This window comes from Delphinapterus leucas, chromosome 18 (genome assembly GCF_059928025.1).
Source record: "Delphinapterus leucas isolate spDelLeu-1000000601 "Yukka" chromosome 18, BTC_Dleu_Yukka2, whole genome shotgun sequence".
Taxonomy (NCBI): Eukaryota; Metazoa; Chordata; class Mammalia; order Artiodactyla; family Monodontidae; genus Delphinapterus; species Delphinapterus leucas.
In genome coordinates, this window is record NC_143146.1 from 9,179,896 (window position 1) to 9,198,554 (window position 18,659).

The following is an 18,659-nucleotide window of genomic DNA, read 5'->3' on the forward strand; positions in this document are numbered from 1 at the left end:
CATGGAAAGCCAGTCTTTTCAATGCAAACTTCAACCCCTCCTCCTCCCCCTAATGCCGGTAACTCACATCCAAGGCTGGGCGAGGAATCCGGAGGGGAGATTTTCCTCATGCTCACCGTTGTTGGAAACTGGGAGAGAGAGAGAGGAAGGCGGCAGGGGATCCGAGGCGCTCTCTACCTACTACCAGCCTGACCAGGGGAGGGGTCACCTAGATTTGCATCTTTTCTTCGTGGTGGTTGAGAACTGCAGGTTCAATCCGATCCCCCTGAGCACTGGCGATTGAATATAAAAAAAAAAAAAATCGACACTGGGAGAAGGGAGGCTGTGTCTTCGGCTGTCAGACTCGGAGGTGGTATTGGTGTGTGTATGTGTGCTGGTGGTTTTTTTTCTTTTTCTTTTTTCTTTCTTTCTTTCTTTCTTTCTTTTTTTCCTTTCCTTCTCTCCTAGGGACTACACAATGGCAGTCTTCTCTCAGTGAGATGAATCCTGCTTTGACTCCTGCAGACTCACCCAGCCTCATAGCGATCAACTAAAAGGCTATGGTTTTCTCTTTGGGGATCTTTTGTGCATTACTGTTCTCCCTGATTAGTTCTGGTCTCAGTTGGGATTTCTTTGCTTTTTTGTTTGGCTTCAAGCTGAAAAAGGATTTTTTTGCCAACCCTTTGGTAATAATCCAGTGGTGATCAAGGGGATAAATCATTCACCCTGGCCGAAAAAAAACAATCTCTGAGAAGTCTCAAAGAAATATACCACGTGAGGGGAAAAAACTGGGAGAAGATCCGGAATATTATCGTTTTTCCTATGGTAAAACCGGTGCCCCTCTTCAGGAGAACTGATTTCAAATTATTATTATGCAACCACAAGGATCTCTTCTTTCTCAGGGTGTCTAAGCTGCTGGATTGCTTTTCGCCCAAATCAATGTGGTTTCTTTGGAACATTTTCAGCAAAGGAACGCATATGCTGCAGTGTCTTTGTGGCAAGAGTCTTAAGAAAAACAAGAACCCAACTGGTAAGCAAAACATGCATCATGTTATGTTTTTCCTCATAATAACCTGTCTGTTGCTCATTGAGCTAGATCTGCAGTTCGGCTATGCAGGAAGGCAGGGGAAACAGAGAAGGACCAGGACAGTGTTGTGTATAGAGGTGTTGCGTGGATAAACAAGTAACAGCTGGATCGGCGTCTGTGAGCCCCAAATCATTACCAGCATCTCTTGGCTGTGACACAATCCATCACTAGGAGGGAGGAGGAAACTTTTTTTTTCCTTTTCTTTTTTTGGAATGTATCTGGTTGACGATGTTTGGTGGAATATTGAAGGGTTTATGGCTTAAGGTTTGGCCGGAGGCAGTTGAAGCTTCGGTAATTGCCAGGAGAAAGAACCGCGAGCTCCCCTGACTCGTGCTGCAGGTCCGGGGACGTAACTCGGTGCCGAGAACCTGCTCTAGACTTTCTGAGTAGCTTGCACAATATTCGCCACCCCATCACCTTCACCAAAGGAAAGAGGCCCCCTCCGTCGCGGCCCCGCTCCTCCGTCAGCCCCCGCCTCCCGCCCCCGTCTAGCTCCGCGTGCCGAAGTATGAACTCCTTCCCCCGTCTGCCTCCGACACTCCTGCCGCTGGGAAAACTTGAGCAGGGCTCATGCCGGGAGGGAACCCCAGACGGAGCAGACAAGCCCGGTCTCTCTAGTATATGTAATTTAAACCTCCCTTTTAAAAAGCAGTGTTCTAGCCCGGCGTCTGGGTCCCCCGGGTGGGATGAGCCTGGCCCCGGGTCCCTGCTTCAGCCTCCTGGTGATCGTGCGCCCCCATTCCAAAAGGCTCCAACCGGGAAACTTGCAGTACATTACATAAGAAATGCAAATGCAGGTGATTCGGGGAGTCGGGTCCCCGGGATTCACTTCCCTCTATCTCAGTCTGAGGCATTTGGGGGCGGCCGCGGAGCTGTGGGCGAGCAACCCCGGGGAGGCCAGGCCGGAGGGCTGCGTGGCGGAGGCGGCGCACGGGCGAGGAGGCTGGGCGCAGCGGGTCCGGGAGCCGCGCGCGCCAGCGGCAGGGGGTGTGTGGTGTCCCCCGGTTCGCTTGAGGCCGGGGAGGGACCCGGGCTGGGTGTTCTATGTCTGGGGCCCTGTTGGGGGCGGGGCCCTGGCCGTCCTGCAGTGGCAGCCCGGGTGTCCGAGGCTCCTGACGCTGGCACTGCGGTGTAGTAGATCATGGCTCCCCGCGGGCGCCCTGACACCCCGAGCTCCACCAGGGGCCGCGCTGGCACCCGGAGCTCCAGCGGCCGGGCAGCAAGTGGCTGCCGCCTCCCTGCCTCCGAAGCTGCCTAATGCAGCCTAGTTGGGCGGCGCGCTCCCAGTGAGCTGCCGCCTGCGGGTGCCGGAGATCCGGAGGAGGAGGAGGGGGAAGGGGAAGGAGGAGGAGGGAGGGGAGGGGAAGGGAGGGAGGGGAGGGGAGGAGGAGGAGGGGAGGGAGGAGGAGGGAGAGGAGGGGAGGGGGAGGAGGGGAGGGGAGGAGGAGGAGGGGAGGGAGGAGGAGGGAGGGGAGGGGAGGGGAGGAGGGGGAGGAGGTGTGGGTGGGCGGGGATGGAGGCGGTGGGTGTGGAAGCTGAGCACCCCCTGCAGCCCCCACTGCTGCGGCAGAAGGGAAAGTGCGAGTTCTGAGACCCTCCGGAAGGGCAGATGCTCGCGTGCTGGCGGACGCTTGGCAGTTGCCGTCAGCTGGGACCTTCGGATGGCTGTTGAGTCTGTGGGCGCGGTGCTGCAGCGGGCCCCGTGCCTCCGTCCTGGAGTTCTCATCCCTGTGCTCTAGCTCTCCCCGCTTTCTTCCCGTCCCCCTCTTCTTCCCCCCCCACCGGACCCCCACCCCCTCCATCCCCGGTCCTTTGACCCTTCTCTCTCTTAACTTACCGTTTAGCAGCTCTGAGATGATCCCACCATCCTGAGAGCTACCCAACGAGAAAGCAGTGTGGTCACCTTACCAACCACGTCTCCAGTTGGGCTGTCAGGTGTACCCTAACCCTGCCTCAAGCCCAGCACTTGCTGATGCCTTGGTCATAGCTAGATCTGCAACACTACCATCTCAAGTTCACGTGAAGACCCTTTTGGCAAGACTTCCTAAAGTGGGACAAGCCAAGGGCTGCGGTGGGGTTCCTCCCTCACACAGTAAAATTACTGGTTTTTGAAACCTTCTTGTGTTCTTCTTTGAAAAGATTTAGCTCCCTCTGAGACAGGACTACTAGAAGAGCATTTCTTTAGACTTGGCCATTTGTTTAGGGTTCTTGAAGTCAGTCCCTCCATAGTACTGGAGAGTGGGCAATAATTCAGCATGGAACAGTAAGTTTCCTTACTGCCTTTGATAATGTGGTTTTTTTTTGTAAACAGTTTTACTGGAAACACTAAGTTTCACCGATACACGATTCAAGATCTTTTTATTACACCTCCCCCACCCCACCCACTTTCATCTCTCTGGAATAAAGTAGGTTGTTTTTTTTCCTTCCAAGGCATTTGGAAGGTGTCAAACAAATGATGACTTATTTTTAGAGCAATTTATTTTGCAGCTTATGAATGCTAAAGTACTCGGGGGTGAACTGATGGGTTAACTCAAACTCTGTCTAACAACGGCTCCGACTACTCCACTAGGATACTTTAAGTCCTAGATTGCCAGGGGTGAGAATTCCAACCTTGGAGTTGGAGCATTTTGTAAATTATTTTTTAAATGGGACATTAATGTGTCACACTATGTATCTCACCTTCTAAAAGTTTTGCCTTTTGAGCTTAAACCATCCCATGTCTAGCCATTCCCTTTCAGGATTGTAGTTGGTAAATTCCATTCTCCTTCTGCTATTAACATGAAGCCTAAAATCATTTGCAGGTTTTTGATCCCAAGATAGCAGTATAACTAAGAAGTTAATTGGGTAATTGAAATAAAACAAAGACTAAAATCCTCCTAACTGTTAAAACCAAAAAGAACAGATTGACTACTACCTATTACGTTATCTTAAATCTAAAATGAGGACAATTAACTGGTTTCAGACTAAGAAGCTTGTCAGAATACCTGCACGTACCAGTAGTAGGACCATGAATTTGGTGTAACGACTTCTTATTAGATGAATTTTTCTTCCCAATCTTTGTAAGTTATAAAATGATTTACTGATTATTCCCACTGCTTTAAGTTGTCAAGAAGTACAGGCAGTTCGGTCAGGGGTTCCTGAAAGGAATTTCAGAGTACTGCTATATAATCAGGTTGGTGTAGAAATAAGCAAATGATAGAGTCATGAACTTAAGGGCAAAGTTACTCATCTACCCAAAAGTTCTTAATTCATGTTTAAATAAGAGGTGTTAATTAAGTAGGTTTTTTAAAGTTGTTTTTATGTAAAAGTTAACTGGAAAAGAACATGAAGAATATATTTGCACAATATATGCTTTTTAAAATAAATTGCAATAGCTTAGAAATCCTGGATAGAAAGTAAATTTACTGTCTTCATAAACATGTCCAATATCTCACAATACAACTATTATCAGAGAACACACACACACACGCTTCATGTCCTACCTTCCCTTATTTTCCCAGTAGAGGAATAGCTATATGTTTAGAATAGATGTTACCTGCTTCAACTGTCACTGCATGAGTTATGCAAGGTGACTGTATCTTAGGCAGATCATTAAATAGGGAATACTGAGTCCAACGCACTTACTTTGCCTGGAGGAGGGCTTGATATGTTTCTTTAAAATAGTACTGAGAGTTTGGACTGACCAACATGTGTCACAGGCCAGTTTGGGAAATAATCTAGGTCACTGAAATCTGAGCAATGGCTGCTAAGGAAATAAATATGGTTGGAAAAAAGAAGTCCACAATAGGGGACTTCCCTGGTGGCGCAGTGGTTAAGACTCCGTGCTCCCAATGCAGGGGGCCAGGGTTGGGGAACTAGATTGCACATGCATGCCGCAACTAGGAGTTTGCATGCCACAACTAACTAAGGAGCCCACCTACCACAACTAAGGCCCAGGGCAATCAAATAAATAAATAAATATTTTTAAAAAGTCCACACTAAAGATAAATATGAAGGTCGTATCATGGATGTCTCTTCAGATACATAATGTCCAACAGGCAAAGGAAGCCACAAACCCTCAAATATATACAGCTACTCACACATACAAACTTCCACGGCTTGATAGGATTTTGGAAAGCAGAGATTTTAAGAAAAATTGTAACCAGATGTAATTTTATTGGGTACCAGTGTTTGTGGCAAGGAGGGTACGAAGCGGATGCCCTAGACCTAGTTTCTGCAGAGCACATTTAGAAAATCCCACAAACTCATGGCCCTGAGTGTTTCCTCTTCTGAACTGTCTCCGTCTCTGCCATGAAACTTTGAGATGAAACAAGCAGGGCTTGGTAGAAGTCACTGTCACTTTCTATTTCCTACTTTTTTTGGGTGTCTTCCAGCTCTGCTTTTGCCTTTGACTAAGCTGTTTTAGGTGCCAAAAACATCTGGTGTGCCACTGTTACTCATTTAAATATATGTTATTCTTTTAAAGCTACTTGCTTTACATCTAGGGGTGGTCATGGCTTTGAGAAGTGAGAAAATAGGAAGAGGGAGAAGAAAAAGGTGTAAAGCATTTTTCACCCCTTCTCCTCTGCCTGCCGACTCATCTTGGGTTCCTGTAGAGCTGGGTGAGCCACAAATGGGCCATACATAACCTGTGCATTTCTAAACACTGAGCGTATGTAAAATGGAGACATCAAATTCAGACTGCATGGCTGGAACACCAAACAGATGTAAGGTCCTTGTCTTTCTAATATGCTTGCGTTCAGCGTGGGATTCCATGTAATATGAGTTGGCCTTGGATTCCATCTAGGAAGCTGCATTACTGAAGTAGCATAATGAGTTTTGCAGGCAGTAGCACTTCCTGAACCAAAGGATGACATGTTAGGTAGGCTTCCAAGTATTGATTTGTTGGGAGTGCCGACTGTTTTGTTTTATGTTTGTTTTAATTTATATCCAAGTTAACAAGTGTGAAATCCAATCAGTGATCATCTAAACTTGGTTTTAACAGTGGAGATCACTTTAGTTGTACCCATATCCAGCCTGTTCTCATCTTAGGCAGCCTCCCTGAGAACATCCATTCAAATGATGCATTGCTTTCAGAAGGTGCTAAAGCTAATTCTATAGTTCACATTTCCTATGCGGAGCCACTCCTTTAAAAATGTTCAAACCCAGTCTTCCGTGTTTTAGCAACACACACGCTGAGGGCTTTTGTGAAGTGTTTTTATACATATTGTAACAAGGACAACAACCAAAGGTTTTGCTCCTTTGTACATTTTGGCATCATAACTCACTCAATTGACTCATAAGCTTTCTATAAATATGTAGATGTCTCAAAATGGAAGCATTTATTCAAGATAGTTTCTTATGGTTTATGGGGAAACAGTTGGGATGTTTGAACAGTATATTTGAAGCTCCTCTACTAAGTTTTAAATGAGACATTGCATCGTGTCTATATTCTTAATAAAACCTTTGAGCCCAACTTAGTACCACCTCCAGGAGGGACAGTGGGCCAGGGAAATACCTGCAGACATGTCTATCTGCCTGGTGCCATGGTCTGTGTGGTGTTTCTTAGGGTTTTAGATTGTGTACCGTGTACTACATTTAGTTATAAGAGTTGAACTTGAGCACAGAACGGCAGGGAATTGTCTGAGGGCGACTTCTCAGTTCCTCCATATGCCTCCAGAGATGCACTAACTTTTTTTTTTTTTGCTATTCTGCTTTTGAAGGACCAAGTATGTCTTGATGTTCTCCCTGTATATTTCTCTGGTTGGTACAAACTAATTTTCTGCTTTGGCCAGAAGTAAAAGGTATGATGATGAAGGAAGAGGAGTTGAAAGGAGGAATCCTTAGGGCTTTCCTAAACATGAAAGCAAAAATGGAGGCATAGTGCAGACATGTTTTACAGGGGACACTGACGTTTTTGTTTATCTAACCTACTAACACCATCGAAGAAAGTCACCTAACAATTGTTGAGCACTGTTGCGTTTATCGCTGTCCCCTGTCAAAAACTCAGGTTATGATAAGTCTCAGGTTTTCAATACATTTGTATTAAATGAACTAACGGTGAAAAATAGGGTTTTCTGAGAAAGTTAACTGTGGGACTGTAGCTGCCACCGTCACACAATTTACTTGAAGTTCACTTAACGCCTACTCCTTTCCAGCAGTGCCAACCAAGAATTTGGCTTCTAAATGGTAAAACCAAGAAGGAAAAACAGCTGTTAGTGGCCTTCTTTCTCTTCATGCTCCGCGCCAGGGCATCCTGAAACATGGTTTACAAACATTCCCTGGGCTCAGGCCTTCCTCAAACACACAAGCGCATTTACCCCTCCTGGCCCGCTCACCCTTTAAATAACAAGTGTTAGGACACCATTTGGTTCCCTCTGCCAGAGACCCCCTTCATTTTCTTTTCTGATCTTTAATGTTCTCCAAAAGGAAGGCATTCTGAAAAACAGTGGAGTGAACTTGAATTGTTTCTCTCTTCCTGTCTGAACTCCTTTCTGTGAAGATGGTCACTGGGCCCATCCGATGTGGCATGTTTCCGTTCTAGAGTGGACAGCACCTAAACAGCCTCGAGTTTCACTTGCTTTGAAAGGAGGTGCCCCCTCCCTTCCTATTTTGTTCTTTTCCGTTTTAAAGCAGTCATCTGCAAACTTGGTGGCGCCCTGCTTTCCCAAAACCACACTCAGCTACTCAGCTTCCGCCCTCTGGAGCCACCGTCAAAGGCGGACGCACGACTCGGGCAGAGCCCCGCTCGCCAGAGCAGCAAGCGGGACGTGGACTGTTTTCTGCTCGCCGCGAGCCGGCCACCTCTGCGGCTCGGATCTGCTTCCAGGAGTTGGGCCCCTCGGGGATCTGGCCGGAGCCGGGCTCGGAGTCTGCCTAATGGAGCCCCGAAGAGAGGAGGCACGCAGACGACGCGTCGCCTTCCTCCGCTGTGACCCGCGGCCAGAACTCCCGGGACCCGCCAACCCGCGCTCCACGCCTCGGGGCGTCCGAGGCTCTGCGGCGCAATGCGGCGGAATCGACCCGTCCGCGCCGCCGTAGCGCGGGAGGTTTCCGTTGCCACAGGGATGACCTCTGACCCTGGAGCGTCTCTGGGGGCTCGGAGGCCGGCGCAGCCGTTGCTATGGAAACCACGTGGCCGGAAGCCGCGGGGTGGGCGAGACGGGGTACGCGGGACGCTCCGGCTGTTGACGCGGCGCACCTTGGCGGGCACCGGGCCGGCGACCTCGCGCGCGCCTCAGTGCGTGCCCGGGCTGAAGGGCGAAGGAAGAGTTTGGTTCCAGCCCACAGGTGGCCGCCTCCCCGCGACGCACTGCAGGGTTTAGAGGAAAAGGGACTGGGCGGGAGGAAGGAGCTAGGTAGGTGGTGGATGCGCCCAAGTTCCGGACTGGGAGAGCATGAGTCCAGCCCGCACTAGATACTGGGAGGCCGAGGAGGGCTCCTGAAATTCTCTGGGCCTCAGTTTCTTCGACTGCAGTGCAAGGGCATTGATTAGAATAATCTCAGGTCGGTCCCCGCTCTCATGTTCCAAGCGTCTCGTAACTTTCCACCCGATCTGGATTCTGAATGAACTTTTCCCTCTTCCCTGTACCTCTCCTGGACTGTGTTGAGTATATTTAAGTTGTAGTTTAAACCCGAGGCTATCGGAGATGGAAGGCCACCTGCGGGCTCATGACCGACCTTGCAGAGGTGTGGCAACTCCTTGCCGGTGCAGAGGTGACTCTTCCAAGAGCCGGTTTTGAGTGGTAAGGAAAGCACAGTACACAACTTTGAGCCCTGGAAGAAGACACGCGTTGTATTTTACTGGTGACACCACCAAGAGCTCTTCATGCATTTTACAGAGTTGTGTGGTTGGTGCTGAAACAGATGGCATTCTTTTGTATCTGTTGTATTCCCCAGGTGTCTTTTCCTGCAGTCTCAACATTTTTTGGAGAGGACTCGACCTACCTTGGCTTGTTTTTCCTTCTGTTATCTTGGACTGTTGGGAAGAATCACAAGCATTTTCACATCTGAAAACCCACACACACAACTTCACTGTATATTTAGAAGTTGAAAAAGACTATTTTGAGGGTATGATAAGGCAAGCTCACTAGTTTATAAAAGAACAGCTAGATCCAAATTGTGTTTCGGCGGATGGAGTAGGTTAAGGTTACCTGCTCAGATGGCTTTACACTTTTTAAAGACGTTTTGTTGGCCTAGTTTCCAAATAGTCTTTTCACCTTTTTTTGGTTCCCCTTATGATAAGAATCCTGAAGTTTGCTTTTCGAAGAACTGGCCATCAGTTTCTCAAGAAGACTGGGTAGAATATTTACATCTCAAGGCACAGGGAAAGAAAGTAAGTGCCTCCAGGAAGGACTTTCGTTTCCTAAATCCAGAATTTTACAATATGTGCCAGCATAGGGGAGGTTTTGGGATTGGTATAAAGGATAGATGGGCTTTGAGTTGCTTCAGTAGCTGCATTTGTGTTCTTACAAAGACTCAGTTCCTGAGACAGGGATAGTTGTTTTTAATTCTTCAAAGAATTGAATTGCAACCTTCATGACATCAAAGGGCTGATCACCCATCCAACTACATTATCTTCTGTTTGCATCTTTAGATCTGGGAGAAGGTCTTCAACTAATATGGAAATAAAAAGACTTCTGTGTTCTAGATTTAGAGCTTTTTGTTTTGGAAGGTCTTTCCTTCTGGGTATACATAGCTTCACTTAGGTTAGGGGAGGAGGCCTCAAAAAAAGTTCCTTTCAGGCTCTGAATATCAGCTCCCAGTCTGGCCAACTTCTCACAGTAGAGCTACTTAAAAAAAAAGTGTTTTTTGTTTTTTTTTTTTCAAATATCTTGTCAGGTTTCAGCCGAGACAAACAGTAAATATTCGTGGCAGTACTGAACAACCTGTTGGACTCAAGAGGTGTCCCCAGAGAATGGGCAAAAGATCCTACCCTCCCAAGATGCAGAGCCACATCCAAAGGTAGCCAAAGAAAGACTTAGTTCCCCTGAGCGCTGGCAACGATCAGTAGGACACTAGCTGCAAGTGGAGTGCAATCCACACTTCTGTCCGGCCGTATTTTGAGGGCCCTCAGCCTGACGGTTCCCAGGCCAAGTTCTCAAGACCCAAAATGAGACAAACAAGAAGGCAATAGCTGTCCCTGGGAGAGAAAGGATCCACAACCAGTGCATCTTGGAAAGGAAGGAACAGCGTGAGATTTTCCCTTCCTCTCTCAACTGGGCACTACAGACAGAGATGCAGGAGAGCTGACTCTGGTAAGAATTCTCTGGCATCTGCCAGTTTTCTTAGGCTCCAGAGCAAGTGGGGTTTAAAGTAGAGTGTAGCTCTGGCATCTACCTGAATTTGGCAAGGTTTTTCACTAATTTTAACTTGAGTTTCCTATTGGCTGCTTAAGAGAATAACTGGTAGTGGTTTACTGGTTTCCTGGAGAATCCCTTGGAGTCCCATGAACTCTGAGAGGGGCGCATTTGGGGGCCACCCTTCAAAGGTAGGTATGGGCGCATCTTTACTGTCACTAATTTGTTTATGGTCTTGTAGTTTCTTCAGAGTGGAAAGGCAATTCAGATAGAGGACGAACAGACTGTGAGGACTGTGATGACGGATAGCGGGAGTAGTAGAAGTTACTACTTAGTGTCTTCTGTTTTAGGTGCCTCTTGTGTCCTTAATTTTTCATTAGCCATTTGCAGTGAATCTTTCAGTAAAGCTGTTTTGGAATCTTGAAGCCTTTCGGTCAGCTTTACCCTTTAGATAATCATTATGGCAACAGTGTGGAAAATATCTTTGCGTGGAGCGGGATTGAAGGTAAGAAAGGCCACAGAGGAGGTGGTGAGGTCAAAAATAAGGCAGTGACAGGGGCTGGAGAGGGAGTGGAGTCCCTCTATCTCAGTGGCCAGTTAGAATTTGGGAAGGGAAAAGAGGGAGGTGTCTAGGATGTTCTGACCACAGGTGTTTGATTTGGACCGTTCCTTTTGTTGCCGCCGAGCCACTGACCATTTGCCAGTAGACCACTCCTGTCTCCTCAAAGCACAGAGCAAAAACCTGACTCTCTCCAGACTGTTTGTATTCGAGGGGCTGTGGCAACTTTTAATAGCAAGTAGAAAACTTTGACAGGTTTCTCCTTCTAGATCATAATTTAAATAGGCAGTTCTAGGAGAATTGCTCTGGGATAAAGGGTTTGTTTTCTTGACTCCAAAGCTGAAAGTCCTTAGGGATAAAAAAAATGCCTTACAATAAAGATAAGTCAGAGGTTTTTTTGTTTTTTGTTTTAAATGATATACAGTTCTTTGTTGATAGTTGGTGATTTGTGTGCAATACTTTGTTCCATTTGAGGAGTCAAATAATACAATTAAAAGCCAATTTTTCAGATTATTCAGGTCTGGCAAGAAAAGTGAAGGAAGTGTGAACTTTATTGAATTTACGTATGTAAGTTTGTGCACCTGCTTCTTGGGTAGCAATGAATGTAGTTGTAATTAAAATGCCTTTTTCCCCCTGTAACATTTTGTTGTCTGCACAATTACAGTGGATCACTGAAGTGTGTGGTAGCTAGCCTCTTCTGTAATGCTGCCTCTTACTTAGATAAAGTGTAGTTTGGGACGGATTGAAATCTCTATTCTTTCCACTTCCTGTGTGGAGCACGTGGCATACTACTGTCGTACTTTAAAAAAGAAGAAATGTGAAAATAAGAAGGCTCAAAGACTAAAACATTTGTAGGGTTTCTGTTTTTTTCTTAAACAGCCACTTATTTCAGAGTCTGAAACTCATGTTTTTTGGTTGTGTTTCTGTTGTACCGCAGGTGTTATTGCTTGTAAGCAAAGAAAGGGCTCTGTTTGCTAGGAGGCCTGAGTCACTTTCCGAATTAAACACTCAGCAGTTACCATCATTCTGCCGCAACATTTTCTTAATTATTTTTTCTTTTACATTTAAACTTTCTACTTATATGCCAATTAAGTGACATAAAATTCCTCATACATCAGATATATAATAATATAAAATATTGGAAATATGTTTTAATAGAATGGATACTAAATGTTAGAAATATTTTAATGGTCCAGTAACAAATTAAAAAATAAATAAATTTGAAAAAGATAGAAATTTAGGGGATCATGATTGTTTATTATTTATTTTATCTTTCCTAATTATATTTCCTTTTAAAATCTTGGGAATCATCTTAAAGAACACAGTGCTTAGGTGGTTCTGGTCCATCTGTGGCACACGTGCCTTTTCATGGGAACGTGAACCCCTGACGTGCGCGCTGAAGTTGGGAGTGTGGCCTGATCTGCAGAGCTGTGGAGTCCTGCTTCTCTGTTTTCCATCACTGAGGATTGCCCCGCTTTGTCCCGCTCTACTTGTATTTGTACTGTCTTACTCGAGATTTTGTCCTTTCACATCTTTTCTTTAGTTGTGTCTTTCGAAAGGTTTGTCATCAATTTAACTCTTTAGGCAAGGCTGGGATTAGTATTCAATTGGCTTTTCAACTTTTACATGTATTACATTAGGGGAAAAAGGCAAAAAATTCTAACAATACAGTTGTCAGACAGTAAATGAGACACATCTGTCTGAACTAGAGACACCCAAAGCAGCATTTATTTGACTTAATTTTTTTCTTTCTGTGCTTCAGATAACATGTTAAAAAAACTGTGATGTGGATCTATTGCTTTAATAGGTTATATAATTAAATAATTTGGGGATATTATTATAATTATTCTACCTTATAGTCCCACTAATGAATGCCTTTAAACTTACTAGATTTTAAAAGACTTATTACTCTTCTACTTGAACAGAAATATCCTGAATTCTTCTGAATCCTGTATTAGTATTTATGCTGTAAGTAATAACAAAAAACTAGCTTTATAGGATGCTTTCTATGTACTAGATACTTTATCTATATTACCTAATTTAGACCTCAAAAACCATATGTAGGAATTTTTCTTATATTTATCTGAAAAAGAATGACGCCCAGGCATGAAGAAGTTAAGGAATTTGCCTGATGGCACCCAGCCAGTGGTTGAAACCCAAGCAGCCTTCCTCCAGAGACATCCTCTTAAATTCCTGTATTGCAGCTACCGCCCTAAAGACTGTGTTCAAAGCGTATATGTGAAAGTGGCTGGTGTTGTCTCAGTGTTTCTGTGAATCATTATATCCTGAAACTAAAGGGGAATGCAACATATTCAGTGTTTGCAACATGTTCAGATATTTAGAATTTGTAATGCTTTTTTATTGAGCGTAATTTACATACATTAAAATGCACAGCTCTTAACTGTAGAGTTTGATGTCTTTTGACTATTGTGTGTATCCTTGTGCCAGACACCCCATTTAAGATATAGAATATTCTCATCACCCAGAAACCTCATTCTCAGTTCGATTCAGTTCCCACCCGTGCCTTCTGTGAGGGGCAGCCACCGTTCTGCTCTCTGACTTTACCTTAGCCTGTACTAGAGCCTCAGATCATCAGATCCTGGAGTCCTCATGCCCTTGAGTTTGCTCTTTTCACGCCACACGTTGTTTTTGAGATCCACCTATACCATCGCATGTGAGATGTGTAGACTTCCATGCGGTAACTTCTGTTTTCTTTTGTAAACTAGAAACTCCTAATTGAACGCACCCACTTTTAGTTAACATCCAAAAGTTGCCCAAAACTACAAACGGTTCGCAAGCCGACCCGGCCCAGTTACAGAGATGCTGGCTGAGGACGGAGGCTCCTGGGTCAGAGATAAAGGACTGTATCACTCAGGGCACAACAGGCGCCCCGTTCTTGTTTCCCTTGTCCTAACATCTCCCAGGGGCAGTGCTGAGTAGCCGAGGTGGATGCCTGCACACAGTGGATTTGTGTCACAGCTGAGGACCTCTGAGTTTAGGAAATCCCCCTTCTTTTTTAAGGAATGTCTTTCAAAACTGCCCAACCTTTGCCCAGCAGGGAGCCATGGTCTTTATTATCCTGGGGTGGGGGGAATCGCCCTCTAACCTGGAAGCACTATCTTTAGAGTGCAAGGTTGTCTGCAATGCAGATATCCTTGTGAAGATAGTCTGAGTCAAAAGCTCTTAGGAGACAGAGCAGAAATCCCATGCATAAGTTGTTCTTTAAATCTGTTTCTGCACAGCAACCTTTTCTTCCCTTTCTGGTTTCTTCAGGACTGCCATTCTTGTTGTTCCAAAGATGCACTTAACATAGAGAAAAATATATTTGGAAATTATCTAGAAAATGATCCTGAGGTTTTGAGAAGACAGACAATATACAATCTATACAATAAACCTATTAGTATTTATTAAATAACTATTTGTGGTAAGTTCCATGTTAGTTACTGGGAGAGATTTAAAACATTCCATAAGGATTTGGTCTCTGGCCCCAAAGTACTTAAGCTCAGTGTACAGAGAACGCCAGTAATGAGAGAGTCTTGAAAGATGGACGGCCACGGGGTGTCTGTAGGAGACCCATCAAAGATGAGCCGGGAAGAAAGGGAAATCTTGTCAAGAAGTGTGACCTGAGCTGACTTTTGAAAGCGTGTTTCATTTGGCAGGAGAGATAAGTATATTCTTGGCAACGGGAGCAATGTGAGTGAAAGTCAAGGGCTGAAAGGTTCATGGTTGGGGATTTGGGGGATGTTAATGGAATCTTATGTTGGGGTATTAGAGGAATCATAATTTGGAGTCCAAAAGCCTGGCAGAGGAGTTAGATTGGATGTGGTAGAAATTAGTGAACTAGAGAATGTTTCTGGAGTGGGAAGACGGAACAACTTTGTTTGTAGCACCTGAGGTACTTGGGGCAGCAGTTAACTTCCCAGTAAGATGATGTTTTCTAGTGAAACATCGCTGGACTGAAAATGTCACAGGCTCTTTGGCTACAGGGAAATTTCCAGCAATTTGAACCACAATTTCTTACATGAGAATCCTGATAAACTGCTCTGGCGCTAGCAGCAGATCTATGTCTGAGGAACCCTTGATGACCGCTGCTTAGTGGAGAGATGCATTAAGGAGCAATTTGCTAAAAGCACAACTTTTGGAAATGGATTTTGATTTTCTGCTCCTTTCTGTTATAAAATTTGAATTGTGTTTTAGAGGGTCAGTATCTATTTCTCGGTTATCTTAACACTTAAGAATGCCACACAATTTATAAAATAATATTTTAAGGAATATCACTTGTTAAAACAAGAGCACTAATTCAATCCTCAATGGCCATTTAAACTTTACAAATACATAACTAGTAATGCTCTATAAGCAGCAGTTTCAATTTTTTTGATTTAGAACTGGGATCCTTGTTAGAGATCCTAGTTTATAAGTTTACAAAATGAACATTTGTAGGGTCACAAGCATAATTCATACAAGTAAGGGAAGGAATTCATTTTAGGTGGTGATAACAGTTGTAGACACCCTGTGCTGGGAGCAAATTAGCAGCATAAGCCTGAATTCTGTCATTTCAGTGGGTAGTGAGTGAGTGATTTAACAATTTTTTTTTTTGGTGCCAATTAGTGTAAAGGCAATAGCTGCACAATGCAAAAGGTCTGAATGCTACAGAGTTAAGTAAAGGGTCTGAATGTTGTTGCATTAACATAGTTTTGAAAAAAAATTAAAATGTGCATCTAAAGATGCCACAGTCCAAGTTGCGTCATACGGATTGCCACAGCTATACATACACGTGCTTACTCAGTGTCTTGGTGCCCGCTAATACTTGTGAGAACCTTCAGGAAAGGAAATTAGGGTCATTCAACTCGCTCAGTGCATCATAATCTTATTCTCTTATTTTTATTACTCAAAGCAGGAGTTACCTCTGTGAATCTTGGTAACAGTTTTTTGCCTAACGATGCTTTCGCTTTCTCTGTTACAATTTTAACATAAGACGGATCTTTAACCCTTTCTTTCTTGTATTCGTTTAAATTTATAATTGGTAGAAATACTTTTAAATATTATCGTATATATATATATTTTTCGTGATGTCTGATCTTATTTATTTGTTACTCTTAGAACATCTCATTTTTGACTGGGCTCAGAAGTAGAAGCTCTCAGAGGGGACAGCCCCCGTCTTTTGGCAATCTGTTCCTGGCCTTTTTCTTTGTCCTCCTTCATTCTCTTGGCCAAAAGTTTAGCATATTCTGCAGCCTCTTCTTTATTTTTCTTAGTACGCTGTTTCTTCAGAGCAATACGCCAACGTTTGCGTTGCAGAACACGTGGAATAACAAGACGCTGAATCTTGGGTGCTTTGGTCCTAGGTTTCTTACGTTCTTTGTTTAGGGGCTTTCTCACAACATACTGGTGGACATCATCTTCTTTAGAGAGACTGAAAACTTTGTGGATTCTGCTACATCTTTTGGGCCCCAGGCGACGAGGCACAGTAATATTCGTGAGTCCAGGAATATACTTCTCCCCTTTTTTTTACAATGACCAGATTGAGAATGCTCAGATTGGCCTCCACAATGCAACCCTGTATAGATTTGTGCTTTCTTTCTCCAGTCCTCCTTGGTCTGTAACAGGAATGCCCCTTACTCAGTAGCAGGCGGACTCATCCATGGATCAAGACACACTGCTTCATGGGGAAACGCTGTTTGTCACTTCCACCACTGATTTGGACCACATAACCCTTCCATTCTTCACCCAGAGTGTCAGCAGCAACTTCTGTGGCCACACGCTTCTCATAAAAGGTACGAATGAAGGTTTCTTCTTCGTTCATGCCAACATACACCTCCCATTTCATTACACAGAAACTTCACTCATTTTCCAGTTACTTGAACTGAAAAACACCCTAGGGTCCATGTGTGTAGGTTATCACCAGCACAATTTTCTATACCAAAAATAATGAAATCATAGTAAATTAGAATAAGGAAAGCTACCACAAATACATTCTTACTTTAAAGGTCATGGCCCAGCCCCGCTGCAGCCTCACGGGCCGTAATGAGCACCAACAGATGGTACGGCTCAGTGTGTCTGTGATGGTGCCTACTTCTGAGACCACCGCTTGTGCATTGCATCTCTTGGATTGACCACATCAAGCAATGTTAAGTGTAACTAGCACCGTCCTTGTTAGAGGTCAGCTCAAACATGAAGAAACAATAGCCCAGGAAAAGGCCTTTAGTGTGGCAGGTTCATGAGTTAGAAGTAACCCTGGGTACACATAATGATTCTACTGTTGTCTCTTTGGTCACAGCAGGGGCCTAGATACAGTCCAAGGAAGGAAGTCTCTTCCTCTGTGTTAAGCACTGAGCCCCACGGGGTCTATCAGGGAAACCTTTCTGCTGTGTCAGTTCCTTTTATCAAGTGATGTAAAACTTGGGAACTAGTCTCAAATGCCATTAGATTAAAAAAAAGAAGTAAAATTAGATGCTGAGATCTGCAGCATAGGATGGAATGGCTGAGCAGTAAGGTATGTCTACTTCCTATATCAGGCTTCTTAGTCAGGCACCTTGGCGTTGGACATTATGGATTGGTACAGTCTAACTAGCACTTTAAACTTCTCTCAAATAAGTAGGCCATTTAGGTAACTTAGAAGTTAGTTTTGTTACCTCCAAATATATGGTATCTTAGTCTTTCTAGGGGGAGTAGAGGGGATTTGGAAGGTTAGATAAAGGTGGAAGAGTTGCTGGGGATGGTCGGTCCTGGAGCTAAGGAAGCAATATTGATAGAGATGGACGGAATAAACTCATCCACCCTCCTTCCCCTTTTCTCTCCCATTTCGTTTTCCCTTTGCCACTGCCAGTTATGTCAGGAGATTCTGATTGTTGGACCAAATGAGGGACGGATTTGGGCTGGAGTATTCCAAATAGAATGAAGAGTCCATAGCGGTCCTTAGATAGCATTTCATGGTAAATGGGGTACATTTTTTTTTTTTTAACATCTTTATTGGAGTATAATTGCTTTACAATGGTAGGTTAGTTTCTGCTTTATTTTATTTATTTATTTTATTTATTTATTTTTTGCGGTATGCAGGCCTCTCACTGTTGTGGCCTCTCCCATTGCAGAGCACAGGCTCTGGACGCACAGGCCCAGCGGCCATGGCTCATGGGTCCAGCCACTCCGCGGCACGTGGGATCTTCCCGGACCGGGGCACGAAACCGTGTCCCCTGCACCAGCAGGCGGACTCTCAACCACTACACCACCAGGGAAGCCCAGTTTCCGCTTTATAACAAAGTGAATCAGCTATAGGTATACATATATCCCCATATCTCCTCCCTCCTCTGTCTCCCTCCCACCCTCCCTGTCCCACCCCTCTAGGTGGTCACAGGGAGCTGATCTCCCTGTGCTATGTGGCTGCTTCCCACTAGCTATCTATTTTACATTTGGTAGTGTATATATGTCCATGCCACTCTCTCACTTCGTCCCAGCTTCCCCTTCCCCCTCCCCGTGTCCTCAAGTCCATTCTCTTCGTCTGCATCTTTATTCCTGTCCTGCCCCTAGGTTTTTCAGAACCATTTTTTTTTTTTTTAGATTCCATATATATGTGTTAGCATACGGTATTTGTTCTTCTCTTTCTGACTCACTTCACTCTTTATGACAGACTCTATGGGTACATTTTTAAGTTGAAAAATACAGTGAAGGTAGCAACAACTGTAAAATAGGTTATGACTGGAAATTGGTTTATTTTCCCACAGAACCGACTAGCAATACCCTTGGGGTCTTTGTGCATTTT

The 18,659-nt window shown here is 44.6% G+C and overlaps 1 protein-coding gene and 1 pseudogene across 1 annotated transcript in view; one reads left to right on the top strand and one right to left on the bottom strand.

Moving 5' to 3' along the window:
* Positions 1-381: 381 nt before the first annotated feature.
* Positions 382-18,659, top strand: part of FGF14 (fibroblast growth factor 14) — a 626,541-nt gene continuing 608,263 nt past the window's right edge. Inside the window, exon 1 of the mRNA XM_089899396.1 lies at positions 382-1,009. Within this exon, the coding sequence (XP_089755522.1) occupies positions 802-1,009 (208 nt within the window). The 5' untranslated portion in view covers positions 382-801. The remainder of the gene's footprint in view (positions 1,010-18,659) is intronic.
* Positions 15,880-16,775, bottom strand: LOC115803252 (small ribosomal subunit protein eS6 pseudogene; annotated as a pseudogene).